The sequence below is a fragment of the Rhineura floridana genome, chromosome 20 (assembly GCF_030035675.1).
Source record: "Rhineura floridana isolate rRhiFlo1 chromosome 20, rRhiFlo1.hap2, whole genome shotgun sequence".
NCBI classification, from domain to species: Eukaryota; Metazoa; Chordata; class Lepidosauria; order Squamata; family Rhineuridae; genus Rhineura; species Rhineura floridana.
The window spans coordinates 16,024,652-16,039,310 of record NC_084499.1 but is presented as its reverse complement, the minus strand read 5'-3'; the positions used below and the strand labels follow the sequence as shown (position 1 = coordinate 16,039,310).

General features: G+C 45.3%; 1 protein-coding gene across 2 annotated transcripts in view; it reads right to left on the bottom strand.

Annotated features, from left to right (window-relative positions):
• MAPKAP1 (MAPK associated protein 1) overlaps positions 1-14,659 on the bottom strand; it is a 198,172-nt gene that overhangs the window by 47,307 nt on the left and 136,206 nt on the right. Inside the window, exon 8 of one of the 2 annotated variants that reach the window (XM_061604012.1) lies at positions 11,414-11,521. The exons of the other annotated variant lie outside the window; for it this stretch is intronic. Coding sequence (XP_061459996.1) covers positions 11,414-11,521 — 108 coding nt within the window. The remainder of the gene's footprint in view (positions 1-11,413; positions 11,522-14,659) is intronic. 2 annotated transcript variants of the gene reach the window in all.

Below are 14,659 nucleotides of genomic sequence, written 5' to 3'. Positions count from 1 at the left end.
ATATAGCATTTCCAAAGAGCTTCACACACATATTTTAATGCGATCCTTAATTAACCCTCGTAAGGCTGCTGGCCTGGGCCACTGCCCTGATATTTAAAAAAAAGAAAGAAAAAGATTGTGGCACCACTTCTGCCTTATGAAGGTTTAGGAACTTAAGTGACTGGCTCCAGAATGTCCTCTTGGCACAGAGACCTAGTCCCATTATCTCACCTGCTATCCTAGATAGCTTGGAGCAATTTCTGCTGCGCTGGTCCCTCTCAGAGAGACAAAGAGAGAGAGAGAGAGTGAACGGTGCTCTCTTTCATAAAATGGCTGAAGTTTCTCATTTTCCCAATCTTAAATTCAGTTCTCCACACTCCTTCAGCAATTTGCTTTTAAAAAAAATCCTCATGAAAATTCCCTAGCATTTCAGTGTGAATTTCTCCTAGCAAACACATTTTTTTATTTTATTTATTTATTTGAGTTTCTACACTGCTTTTGTCACGAGTGACCTCGAAGTAGTTTATGTTCAAATAAATAAGTCACATCACTGCAAGCTGCAAAACAAATTACAAATCAAATCACAATTAACATAATCAAATATCAGCAAATGTCAGTATCAGTAATAAAACCACAACGTAGCAACAACAGTACCCAACAATCAGTGCTCCAAAATAACATAACCATGAAGACCCAGAGAAACAGGTAAATTTCCATTAAACAGTGAACTCCCATCAACAATGTGACTATCCATCCTCCAGAAGGCAGGTGTACCAAAACAGAGGAATGACTACCATACTAGCATCATTTAGTTCTTCTTCTCCATCACCCGATTCATCCTGCCTGGATCGGCATACCATTAATGTCCTCTCTAACTTCTGCTGCGGCCGACTGCCCTTGGCTGAGAGCTGCAGGATGAGAGCCCTTTTGTTCTCAGCCTTGCCAGACACAAGCTTGTGTACTACATGCAGTTTTGCCTAATGAACACATTTTTGTAAACAATTCCTCCTAAGATAATGCATTTTTGCATGTTATTCTCACCAACATATTCATGTATATGCATACTCCCCTAATATATGCATTTCTCTAAACATTGCTTGGTTGGAGGATTGCAATGCAAAAATTTGGATTAGGGCGAATTCCAAAGGATGGCTGTGGTTCAGTTTCCATGTTATTTCAGAAAGCATGAATCTGATAGATGGGGCTTTACATGTGAATGAATCGAGTTTCTCCCCCATCTCTAGGGTCGCCAACCTTTTGGCGCCTGTGGGCACGTTTTCAAACGTGAGAAACTGTTGTGGGCATCACACACAGAGAGAAACATACCACAATTGAGCACACTCCACAGCCTGTCCCATTTGGTACAAAATAATGCTTCTTTCAAGCTTAATTTCAATAGGGGGGGAGGAGATTGTGTGGGCAACACGGAAGGCCTCTGTGGATGCATGTGTGCCCATGGGCACCATGTTGTTAACCCTTAGTGTAGGTATTTTTCTGTGCTTTTCAACTCCCCACAAAGGGGGGGCACTTTTCAGTGTTCACAAAAATCCTCCCCAGCTTTTGGCTGCACCATAACAAAAGTCACCCATCATGAGCCTTCAGTAAAGGCCAGATATCATGTCAAACTCAGAAAATGCGTGTACAGTTCTATACTGGAAAGCCCAAATATTATTTACTTCACAGCCTTTTCCTTGCCATGGCAGAGCGGGCTCCCGAACATAAAAGACCGAGAAAAAGATAATATCTCATTAAGCCAAAATGCCGATTAGGGGAAAAAAATATTTTCCAAAAAAATGAGGGAGGGAACACTTTATGATGTTGGATTAACACCAATTTTAAAAAATTACTATAACGGGACATGCAATTTTTTTTTCTCCCACAGAGCAATTTCTAAGCCAGCTGCTAATAAAACATCTTAGCTGTAAATGATAATTCAGATGCTTTTAGATAAAGTGGTGCGTGGAAACGGTGGAGGAAATTGATTTAGCTTCTCGCAGAAGATACTTTGAGAGTGACACATTTTGTTTAACGCGCCAGCTAATGTAGTCCTAAAAGCCGAAACAACTGCCAGTTTCGCAGCTCTAAATTTTGTCGTGAGAGATTAATGAAAACGTATATATATATCTATATCTGAAATACATATACATATATTTTACTGATTTTTTAGTATGGGATCTTTTTTAGATGGGATCTTACCAGAGAGGCCTGAAAAAGCGGCAGGAAAAGGGGGAACAAAGCTTGTCAATTTCTGTACATTAATTCTACCCAAGACTTTTACATTGTGGAACCGGCTCAACGTGGTAATGCTCCCAAAGCTCTAACCTCGGTCCCGGGGTGTGTCAATTTGGTATCCAAAACCACCAAGCTGCCCTGAGGGTGGGAAGAGACCAGCCTGGCTGCCCTGTAGCATTTTGTGACAGGCTTCCATTGGGTTGCAGCCAATACTGGTCCTAGTCAGAGCAGACCCAGTGATACTGATGGGTACAACTAAAGCCCTATCTGCACTGTACATTTAAAGCAGCATCACACCACATTAAACTGTCATGGCTTCCCCAAAAGAATCATGGGAACTGTAGTAGTGAAGGGTGCTGAGAGTTGTTCGGCAAGACCCTCCCTATTCCTCTCCCAGGGCTACAATTCCCAGAGTCCCTGGGAAGAGGGATTGATTGTTAAAGCACTCTGGGAATTGTAGCTCTGTGAGGGGAATAGCCAGCCCCCAAGTGGTTGCTGCCCCTAAAAGGTGTCCCTGCAGAGAGAGTAATCGGCTGAGGATGCTCTCTCAACTATATGTGGCATGTGAAAAGGTGGTTTTGCTGGTTGGCCCACTAAGCTGTGGAACTCCCTGTGATGTCCCTGTATATATATAATACTGTAAATATGGTAAGTGCAGGTTTATTAGAGTATATGTGGTAAGTAGACTGAATGAGAGCGGGGAGTACATGGGTGGAATGTTGATGAGTGTTGTATTATGACTGGCTGAGCGCTTGAGTGCCTGAAGGTATAAATGAGGGGATGACAGCGGAGAAGGGGTTCTGTTGGTTAGTTGGTTGGGTTGGTTCTGCGGGTTGTTGGGTGGATTGGATTAGGTGGGTAGTGAGGCAGGTTATTGACGACTAGAAACATAAAGAGTAACACATCTTATGAAACCACGTGCTTGTTGACTATACCTTTAAGTAATCTTGTTATTCCCTGTGTATATAAATAAATATTCCTTGGTTTACCAAAACACCTGATCCTTGGCTGGGCTTTCACAGACCAGAAGGGTGGGCAGGGCATATACCAAGGTTGGGAAACAGTATCAATGGTGGCACCAGTCAAGATATAGTGTAACATCATCAGGTATCCAGAGCAACCCAGGGCTGTAATCTTTAGAGGCACAAAGACGCAGGGGGGTTGAGGCCTGTAAGTGCACCCAGACACAAAGTAGCAATAAGCCAGGAAAGCACAGTCGCAAGGCAATATTGTTTACAGGGAGTATCTGGTGGTGCTGCCTAGCAGTGGGATCTTGAGAGATATTTGCTAGAGCCGGTGAGAGAACTGTTTTGAGAGCAGGACCCTGAGGTGGGACCATGACAAGGCGGTGACCACGGGTAGGGGCCTGACACTCCCATCCCCATGAGGTTTGCCAGACCATGAATTGGCCCCCAATGCACTGCAACTTGTAACTTGTGCTGGCTTTCACTGGCCCTGGGTGTAAAGCTTTTTGTGTGCTTTTAGCCTGTGCTGTTTTTAGCTAGATGTTATTTCAACGCCCGCTAGTTTTAAATGGCAAGGATGAGAACACAGCAAGACAAAAAACAACTTTTTTTTTTTAAAAAAAGGGTGACATCTCCAAACCCTGTCCTCCTTTGTCTTCATAAAAAGTCCACTGAGTAGAGGACTGAGTTGAGTTGCGGCGAGGGGGGGACACCAGATAAAATATGTTCCATAAAGCTGTGTATCGCTCTAAATAAAATGCAGGGAGGAAAAGGCTCAATTGGGATGCAGATGGCCCCGTCACCACAATTTCACACTCGAATGCTGTGCTGCGCAAAATCCAACAGGACTTCAGAAACTGTAAAAACTAAATCAGGCTTGTTTGACTTCCTTTATGCTCCAAAATGAATAGGGTCTCTGAGGAAACTCAAGGCTGCCTGCCACGGCAACCGCTTCTAGCCCAGGCAGGTAGTCGCAAGGGAAATGGCTCCTCCAGAGTCGTGACTGTGTTTCTGAACCACAGATCTCTTGAGTTAATGTGACCACGCTATGGATCATCTTCATAACGTATCATAACAGAGCTGAACAAAGCGCGACGGCACGTGGTGCAACTTCCACTTTCCTCTTCCAACAAGCCTTCGGAGTGGAGCTTTTCATCTCAGTCAGATCCGAAATTGTTTTTATATATGTAATGGTTTTTAAATTGTTTTTATGCATGCAACTGTTTATACATGTGATTTTTATGGTATTGTGAAATGGCCATGAGATGCTTCGTGGGAAGCGATTCAAAAATGAAACAAATGTTCTTAAGAGCTTCTTTCAAGTACTTACTCGAGCCACCACAGCAAAACCGAAGAGTGAGAGGGCCTACAAAACCACGGCCAGATTTGAACCAGAGCTCTGGTCACTACGGCCTAGCTCCTGAATCTGGCTGTAGTAGAGTGTTTCCTCCCCACCCCCCCGGGCTGCTCGCTTAAAGGAGAAGCGCAAAGGGCTTCATTCTCCGCTCCTTGGCTGATGAGTGAGCGTGAAAGCTAGGAACAGGGCAGGTGGCCAATGCAGGATTAAAGCCTGTCCTCCCGCTCATCAGCGGTGGTCATGTGACATCAGCTGATGGGCGTGGCTTGGGTAAAATGGCCTCTCGGGCCAAACTGGATCCCCTGGCGGGACAAGATTATCCTGCAGGCTGGAGGCTCCCCACCCCTGGCTTGTGGCCTGGGAAATGCCAGGTCCAAATCCTGTCTCAGGAGAGGCATTCCTCTTTCCCTCTCACACAAGAAAGAACGCTTCTTTCAAGATGGTGCTTGCAAGCCTGCAACTGTAATAACTCTTGGAGAGATCCTTGAAAGTTTGGACTAAAACCCGGAGCAGATATGCTGCCCCACTGGCATCGGGACTGCCAGTCTCCACTGATCAAAATGTTTAAACTGATTAATCTGGGATGGCCACTGTCTTTTCTGTTGAGAGTCTTGCTCCTTTGGGGTAAGTGGTTGGGGGCTGCATGCAGATAGCGTCTCCAGAACCTAGAAGCTGAAGTGGGCAGAAGCCTCCCTCTTTCCCCCCTCTCTTTCTGCCACCCCCATCTCTCCCTCCCTCCCTCCCGGTGCAGCTGGTTGCTGTGGGAGGAACAGATTGCTTTTGCGAGAGGTGTCAACCGATTGGTTGCAGAGGGCTTTTCAAGTTAGGCCAAGGGATGAAGGCTGCCCACCCTGATCTCACCAACTAATAGCCTACATTTTTTACCCCTAATGTTGTTGTTATTATATGCCTTCAAGTCGACTATGACTTATGGCGACCATATGAATTAGCGACGTCCAACAGCATCTGTTATAAACCACCCTGTTCCGATCTTGTAAGTTCAGGTCTGTGGCTTCCTTTATGGAATCAATCCATCTCGTTTGGCCTTCCTCTTTTTCTACTCCCTTCTGTTTTTCCCAGCATTATTGTCTTTTCTAGTGAATCATGTCTTCTCATGATGTGTCCAAAGTATGATAACCTCAGTCTCATCATTTTAGCTTCTAGTGATAGTTCTGGTTTAATTTGTTCTAACACCCAATTATTTGTCTTTTTTGCAGCCCATGGTATTCACCCCTAATAAACACTGGATAATAGAAGGCCTCTCTGGTACAGATGGGCAGGGTGCCGAATTTGGACTTCCATCTGGCTCTCTGGATTTTCCACTGGTCACACCTCCTACCTGGCTGTACCTTTTCTCTCCAGGCTGCACGCCTCTGTCTAAGTTGTGGAATTCCCACAGAGGAAGGGCTGTCGCTCACCGGCAGAGCACCTGCTTTGCATGCAGAAGGTCCCAGGTTCAATCCTCGGCATCTCCAGGTAGGGCTGGGAGGGAAACCTGCCTGAAACCCTGGAGAGCCGCTGCCGGTCAGTGTAGACAATACTAAGCTACATAGGCCGATGGTCTGACTTGGTATAAGGCAGCTTCCCGTGTTACCATGTTCTTTCACCAGGCCTGCTTCACACCCTTCCTGGAGTCTTCTTGCCTGGCTGGATGGCTTTAAGAGAAGATTAGACAGATTAATGGAGGGTAATATGGCTATCAATGGCTGCCATGATGGCTGTGCTCTGCCTCCACGGTCGGAGGTGGGATGCTTCCGAATACCAGTTGCTGGAAACCGCAGATGGGGAGAGTGCGCTTTGCACTCAGGTCCTGCTAGAGGACTTCCCGTTGGGGCATCTGACCGACCACTGCGAGAACAGGACCCTGGACTAGATGGGCCACTGGCCGGATCCAGCGGCGCTCTTGCTACGTCCTTCTACATATGCCTGCAAACCCCCAGGGTGATTAGGGGCTCTTGTCATTTGCTTTGCATAGCCCTGGCAGGGATGTCTGCTCCTCCCCGGAATGCAACCTCCCCCTATAAATTGCTAACACTCGCGGATACCAACTGCAGCTTGGGGTCTGTGGCAGACACAACGGGATACGACTCACTGGTAGGGATCGAATGGACTCTCCACTTCGGTTTCTCATTTTTCTAATCTTAACTTTAGTTCTCCACATTTCTGCAGAGATTTGTGGATTATTTCTAAAAATCCTCATGAAAATCCTTCAGCATTCTGGTGCAAATTTCTCCTAATACATACATCTTGTATGCAGTTTTGACTACTGTAGAAGTAGTGTGGCGCAGTGGTTAAGGTGTCAGACTACAACCTGGGAGACCAGGGTTCGGATCCCCACACAGCCATGAAGCACACTGGGTGACCTTGGGCCAGTCACTGCCTCTCAGGCAATTGTAAACCCCCTCCGAATACTGCTTACCATGAAAGCCCTATTCATAGGGTCGCCATAAGTCGGAATCGACTTGAAGGCAGTCCATTTCCATTTCAAAGCCACTGTGGCATAGTGGTTAGCGTGTTGGACTGTGACCTGGGAGACCAGGGTTTGAATCCCCACGCAGCCATGAAGCTCACTGGGTGACCTTGGGCCAGTCACTGCCTCTCAGCCTCAGAAGGAGGCAATGGTAAACCCCCTCTGAATACCGCTTACCATGAACACCCTATTCATAGGGTCGCCATAAGTCGGAATCGACTTGAAGGCAATCCATTTCCATTTTTCAAAAGTAAATGGGAAGTAAACGCCCATGTTAGAATTGGGGAGGTAGAAATCTGACCTTCAACCACACAGAGAAGCAGAGGTTTGTCCGGCTCATGTGATACAGTGTGTGTATGTGTGTGAGTGGGGGGGTCTGTCTGTCCCTCAAAGCAGAAAGGGAGCTGCATAAATGTAATGCCCAAAGATGCGCAAGCAGCTGAGCCAAAGGCTTAAGGGCCGTGAAATGGCACGCACCAAGGAGAACAAAATTAGCAGGAAGTTGGGAGTTGTTAAGAGAATATGTGAAGCTCTAAGTAACAGCTGAGTGGCAGCGTTGGCAGCAGCAGCTGGCGTGTCAGGAATAGCGATACGAGGATCTGGAAGAAAATAACAACCAAATACCAGAAACCCCGGGTGTGTTTTCAGTGGAGGTGGCAAAGCGATGGAAGCAGGGAGGGAGATTCTCAGCAAGATCTACAGTGTAGAACAGCCTTCTCCAACCTGGCGCCCAGCAGAGGTTTGGCACGGCAACTCCCAGCATTCCTGACTGTTGGCCACGCTGGCTGGGAGGCGGATGGGAGCTGCAGTCTTGCAACGTCTGGAGGGCACCAGGTTAGGGACATCTGGTCTGCGCTCTTAGGCTCCCATTCTAAATACCCTTACTAGGGAGCGAGCCCCACTGAAGACAGTGGGGACTTACTAAAAGAAGAATTGTGCTGTAAAGGTTCTTGGAGGGATTCAAGGTTAAACTGGAAAAACTGAATAGAGCAACCCCCTGCCCCCAAAAGCAGATTTCAAGAGCATTTGTTGAAATCACGTTTAGGACAATGTTATTAACACACGTCGATTTGTCCCTTTTTCTTTAAGCAGTAGGATTGTGCCTTTCCTGGGCATCCTTAACACATGGACCCATTTTTTTGTGTAAAAGCTGCAGCCACTGTAAAGCCAGCATGGAAGGGCCCGTTTATCTTGTTTCTAACAGAATCTATCAGCAACCAGAAACAGCCATGATCCTGACATACAGCAACGTGTTGCTCTCAAACAGTACCTCTGACAGGACCTTCCGCAGCGGCAGAAAAGGTCGCCCGACGGAACTTTTTAAATGAAGGTTAAATCCCCGACATCTCCAAGCAGGGCTGTGACAGAACCATGCTTGAAACCCAGGACAGCTGCTGCAAGTCAGTGTAAGTAATACTAAACTAGAAGGACCAACAGCCTGACTCAGTATAAGGCAGTGTGTGATATTCCTCTGTTGGAGCCAGAGCAATAAAATGGCAAGCACTGATATCAACGATGCAGGAGAAGTCATGTTTAGCTGTGCCGCTTCAAAACATGATTGAGGATAGATTATGTCATGACTTCTAGGTATTACTGGACTACAACTCCTATAATCCTTGATCACCGGGCACATTTGTTAGGGCCGATGGGAGCTAGAGTCCAACAGCCGCTGATGGGCACGGCAATGGCTACCCCTGCCATAAGAGACCAAACAAAATCTGTTTCCCCAAGAAAACAACCATACTAGGTTAACCATGCTGCATCCCCACCAAAAAAACTCCCCACATTCCCTTATTACTTTAATGTACTAGTATATTGCTTAATGAAAGTTCTTAATTGTAATTCAATTAATTACATACACAGCGTCCCCAATTACATTTTCTAATAAGACATTGGCTTTGGCACAGGTCTAAAGGCACTTAACCAATTTTAATATATTAAGACCAATTTCCCTTGAATACTAATTACTGTCTAATGATGAAATGAGAACTAGGAACTTTCCAGAAGCTGGGTGGGAAGTAAGAAAGTAAATTAACTGTGAATAGTTGGGGGGCCTCGTAAAGAGAGAGAGAGAGAGAAGAAAAATAGGCAACAGCATTCCAACGCAAGTCTTATTGTATGTTTAAAAGTCCCAAATATGGGAAGCATTTTGTTAATCTTTCTGACAGCAGTGAGTGCTGCATGGAAAAGGAGACATCTCGCTGTGTTTGTGCTAATGGAAAGCCTTTTTTAGTTTAATCCCTTGAAATATAAATGATACACTGGCTTAAAAAGAGAATTCTGGCATGCATTTTACTAGCATCTGTTCAGCGAATGGATATATTATACAGGATATGTATGTTTCTCTCTGTGTGTGATAATATATATATATACATACACACACACGCGTGCAAGATATCTAATATTTGCCTAAGGATGTCATCACACAGCAATTCGCTTGGATGCTGACAGGTGGCACTGTGTGCTACAGTGTAATGGCAGACTTCTGAGTGCTGCTTGGGCAGCAGAAAATGGAGACGGAAGCTGGCAAGTATAAAGAGAGCGGGAGTTTGTCTTTGGCGGTCTGCAAAGTGGGGGTTGGCAATGGGGTTGGCAGGGTGAAGCAAGCAGGGATACAGTCCCTAGTGTATATATGATCGTCTCAGATAGCTCTCACAATGGAAATCTTTTATCAGACTAAATGACTAACTTTAATTACAGCAGCTCAAATTAGACCAAACCGTATCACACAATTGCAGCCACTTCTAATGGAGGTAAAGATCTCATTCACAGCTGTCAAATTCCTCACATTCTACCACTTACCTGATCCTTTATGCCTTACATATCAAGTTAAAAGTAATCAGGTGGCAATTCCAAGCACATTGGGCCATGAAATTATGTCCTATTGAATGCATCAGCTGGTAGTCAGAAGCATACTGCCTCCAACAGAGGAGACAGGACAATTTCCAATGTTTTGTGCGTAAAATTGCTCCCTTGATCCAGCTGCTGGGGCTGTGCAGGAGTAGCCCCATGTGCAGCTATTTGGGAAGTGGAGCATAAGGCTTAGAGATTGTAAAATACTAAATGACTTACAAAGGCTTTTAAATAAATACTTTTTTAAATGTTTGGATCTCTATTTTTATGATACTTTTTATTGTTTTTATCATTTTTTTTGGTATGCCACTTCATAGAGATTTTTAAACATGAAGGGGTTGCATCCAGTGCTAGTCCTACTCAGAGGAGACCAACTGAAAATAATGGACACGGCTCACTTTGTTGTTATGTGCCTTCGATTTCGACTTAAGGCGACCCTATGAATCAGCACCTCCAAAAGCATCTGTCATGAACCACCCTGTTCAGATCTTGTAAGTTCAGGTTTGTGGCTTCCTTGATGGAATCAACCCATCTCTTGTTTGGCCTTCCTCTTTTTCTACTCCCTTCTGTTTTTCCCAGCATTATTGTCTTTTCTAGTGAATCATGTTTTCTCACGATGTTTCATCATTTTGGCTTCTAGAGATAATTCCAGTTTAATTTGTTCTTACACCCAAGTATTTGTCTTTTTCGCAGCTCATGGTATCCGCAAAGCTCTCCTCCACCACATTTCAAATGAGTTGATTTTTCTCTTCTCAGCTGGCTGCAACCCTAAGTGGTTTAGAAATACTTTTAAATAAATAAATGAATACTGGTGTGCTCCCCCCCCATGATATGGTTTAATTAGTTTTATAATTCATTTTTTTGTATATCGCTTAGAGATTTTTTAAAATATTAAGCAGTTTAGTACAAACACAGAGAGAGAGAGAGACAGAGAGAGACAGAGAGAGAGAATTCTGATAAAGGCCTGAGAAGAGAGTGTGTGTCAAAGGCTGCAATCCAATGCACACTTAGCTAGGAGTAAGTCCCATTGAACCCAATGGAGCTTACTTCTAAGCAGATTTTGCAGCCAAAGTCTTGACCTCTTAGTAGTAGCAAGCCATACCACACTTGCCTAGTTTTCCTGGAGCTGGAAGGACTGATCAGTCACTGGGGCATGAGAGAGAGAGAGGCTCATAACAGGCTTGTAACTTTGCAAGAACAGAGGCTAGCAAAAGAGAGATTAATCATGAAGTGATAGAGTGCAGACTATTTAACTGAAAAGGTATGAAAATCAATCACTGGAGTTTTGGAAACAAGTCTCTTTTTCTTTTTGGCAGGGAGGAAAGCTGCCTTTCTTTAGGGGTGGGGGTGGGAAGAGGACGGGAGAAGGAAAATAAAAAGAGGATAAAAGCAAGCAAGAAAGCAAGAAAGCAAGAAGCCAGATCTTCTTCCAACTTTGCTTGCCCAGCTGGCCGCCCAGCCAGGGGATCCAGAGGACATAGCGTACGTGAGCTTAAGCAGTTTATGAGAGCATGACGAGAGGAGGGGGTGGGGGGAGAGGAGAAAGGGCCAACGTACTATTTTCACGGACGAGGCAGAATTCCAAAGTGCTCTGGCTTTCCAAGGTACAGTCTAAGTCAACAGGGACGTTGGGCTCATTCTGCTTCTCCAGCCGGTACTGAGGGCCTGAAAACAGACAATAAATATACAGGCTTTCTTTCAGCTTGGAAAGGGGATTATTTTTGGGGGCAGGAGAGGAGTAAAACATTAAAGCAGGAATGGGGAAACTCGGGAGGGCGGGGGCAAGTGCGGCCCTCCAGCCTTCACTATCTGGCCCTTGGGACTCACCCCAAGCCAAGCTCCTCACTGAGCCTACTTCACACTCCGAGTGCTTCTGCATGTCTGGAATGCGTGCGTGAACTCTGGCCACCCCTTTGACCTGCCCGGATAGAGGCTGCCGAGGGATATGCGACTGTGTGTAGAAACGAGCCGAAAGATTAAAAAAAGAAAAGAACTCATATCGATTGCGCCGCCCACTTCTGCCTCTGGCTTTGCCCACCCCGGCATGTGGCCCCCGGGAGGTTGCTCCAAAAGGAATGTGGCCCTCGGGCTGACAAAGGTTTCCTGCCTCTGCATCAAAGGATGCCAGCTTAGACAGAATCTGAACACAGAGAAGAAATGCAGACCGCGTGTACGCATTTGGACTTCCTGCACTCTCTCCCCGACAAAACAGCATTGCTGCCATTTTGGGACTGAAAAAAACAAAAAAAAGGAGACCTAACTGATTTTTTGTCCCAGGGAAAATCGCACGCAATGAATTCCTGCCTCAGGAAGGGACTTGAATCCAGGCTTCTTTCTGATGCAAACCTAAGTAAATCCCGCGTGCTATGAGGAAAGTGCTATGCGGTAATGGGAAATAACGTTAGAAGACAAAAGGCTCCCATGAGCTTGAAGCACCCGCCGTGTAATTCTGTTACATCACACTAACACGAGTTAATGGATCATCCAATCCCACAACATAATTTACTCCTGTTGTCTACCACCCACGAAGAGGTTCCCTGCTGCATCTCTGCATACGTCCTGCTCTGGCCTGCCCTCCTTCGACCTCTCTGCATCATGCATGAATGGGGCCATTCAATCCCACCCCATGCAGAAGATGAGCATAAACTGTCCACCCCAAGTCAGACAAGGCTGGCCATTTTGTCTTTGTATGAGTCACTGCTCTGTGCTGGCTTCCATCCAATCAGGAGGCACACCTAGATCTGCAACAGCCAGATCCTCAAGTCACCAAAGGAAGAACCTCCACTGAGGCCCAGTCACTTATTCTACACCACACTCTAGGAAGGAAATTCCCAGTTTTAATGCAGGAAACAGAAACAGAAATTTGGGAACTGCTTGTTGGATTCAAAGGCATGTAATTATGACTCTCGGCCTTTAACTCCCTTAAGGTTCTGAAACGTTTTAAGAATCTGCTGAGTGGCTATTGTGGGTTGGGGGGAGGAAGATGAAGCGAAAAAGAACATGCAGGCAGCCCCCCCTCAGGAGTTAAGATGAATCACAATCCTCTCATAATTCAAAGTCAGCAAAGCATTTAACAAATATTTCAAATGCAGGCAAACTGAAAAATAAAAAAGGAAGCCTCAAACACCGCTCGCCAACGAGATGGAACGGTGCTAGCCAATTAATTTTAAAATTTGCAGCAGCTGAGTTTCAATTACAGCTCCTCTCCCCTTCTGACTCTCTGTGTCCGTGCCCCCCCCCACGGGCCTCCCAAAAGTAGTGCAAAGAGCATTCTCTAGGCCAGTGCATTTTGCTCTTGACGCAGCACTGATTTGCCAGGTAAAATGGGAGACACACTCTCTCCAATCCTGGTGACTCCCTTGAACAGATGCAGGAAAAGCAACCGATTTGTGGGCCGCAGGGGGAAAAGCGCAGCGAAGTCCCTCTGTGGCCGGCGCAATCAGAAGCGGCACATGTAGCTGGTTCCAGGCATTTAGGAAACCAATTGCACTCTGAGAAACAACTACCATAAAAAGAAAAAAACCAAGACGCGCGAGCACACACAGAGGGACAGCAGGAGGGTAGAGAGAACCCAAAGCAAAACAAAGGCAAAGCAAAACCAAAACCTTTGCACACAAAGATGCTAGATCTGATGGCAAAGTGGCAAGCACTTGGCCTCGTCCTTTTTTTTAAATCTGTGTGCGTGTTTGCACAGAAACCAGTGCTCAAAAACCAGGCAAGGAGCAAACAAGGGGAAAAATAAATAAAGGAGTCCAGTTGTGTAAAATAGGGGAAAACACAACATTTTAGCCAGGATTTTTTTTTTTTTAAAAAATCGACATTAGTGCCAAACCCCACTAAAATGCTAAAATGGAAACTGTGCACGCCCGTGTGCATATATTGTCAGACATGGATTAAGCACTGAGCATCTTGTCGTAAAATGATCCTCAAAACTGAGAACAGCCCCCTCTCTTGGCATCCATGGTTGGAAGCATCCCACAGTTGCCAGATTTGCTTTAAAATTCGCTGCTGGCACCCATTAACGACACAGTTGCTTGAAGAACGTTTTGTTGATTAATGGTCTGCCTTTTGATCAATTAATGGATTACTTTTAAAATCAACCTGCATACCTACAAAAACTTTTAAGAATATGGGTGCCTTTTTTGTTTTTTTGAGACAGTGGAAAAAGCGTGAGATAGCTCACAATTTAACCAAAGGAAACTACCTGCATATGGTTAGAAGGAAAAGCTATTTCTTTATTGAATTTGTATACTGCTTTATAGTCCAAGAAACCTCAAAGTGATTTACATCTCAACAAAAATCAATATGCTTTAGCTACAGGAACACAATGGGTGCCATTCCAATGGTAGTCTTACTCAGAGTAGACCCAGCAAAGTTATAGATGTGACTAATTTCAATGGGTCTACTTTGAATAAGACTTAAGTGAATACCACCCAAAAGAAAAAGTGGTAGGCTTAAAACAAACTGCTAGGGTTCATTCCTGTCCAGGCCTTGAACCTGAGGTCTCCTTAGGTGAAGAGCAGGAGTACCCAGCGGATCTCCATAGTACCCAGTGGATCTCCATAGTACCCAGTGGATCTCTCCATGTTGGAGAATTCTGACGGAAACGGGAACGCAAATTGCCGATGTTTGTTTATTCATTCCATGTCTGGAATGGAAATCGATCCAGCGAACATGATTGTTATTGGCTGAAATGGTTGCTTTCAGGCAGCAACGATGACAATTAACGATACGTAATTGAGGACAGCCCCCCCCCTTTGCACTGTGTTTCCTTTGCACTGAAATGGTGTGGAACAGTATCAT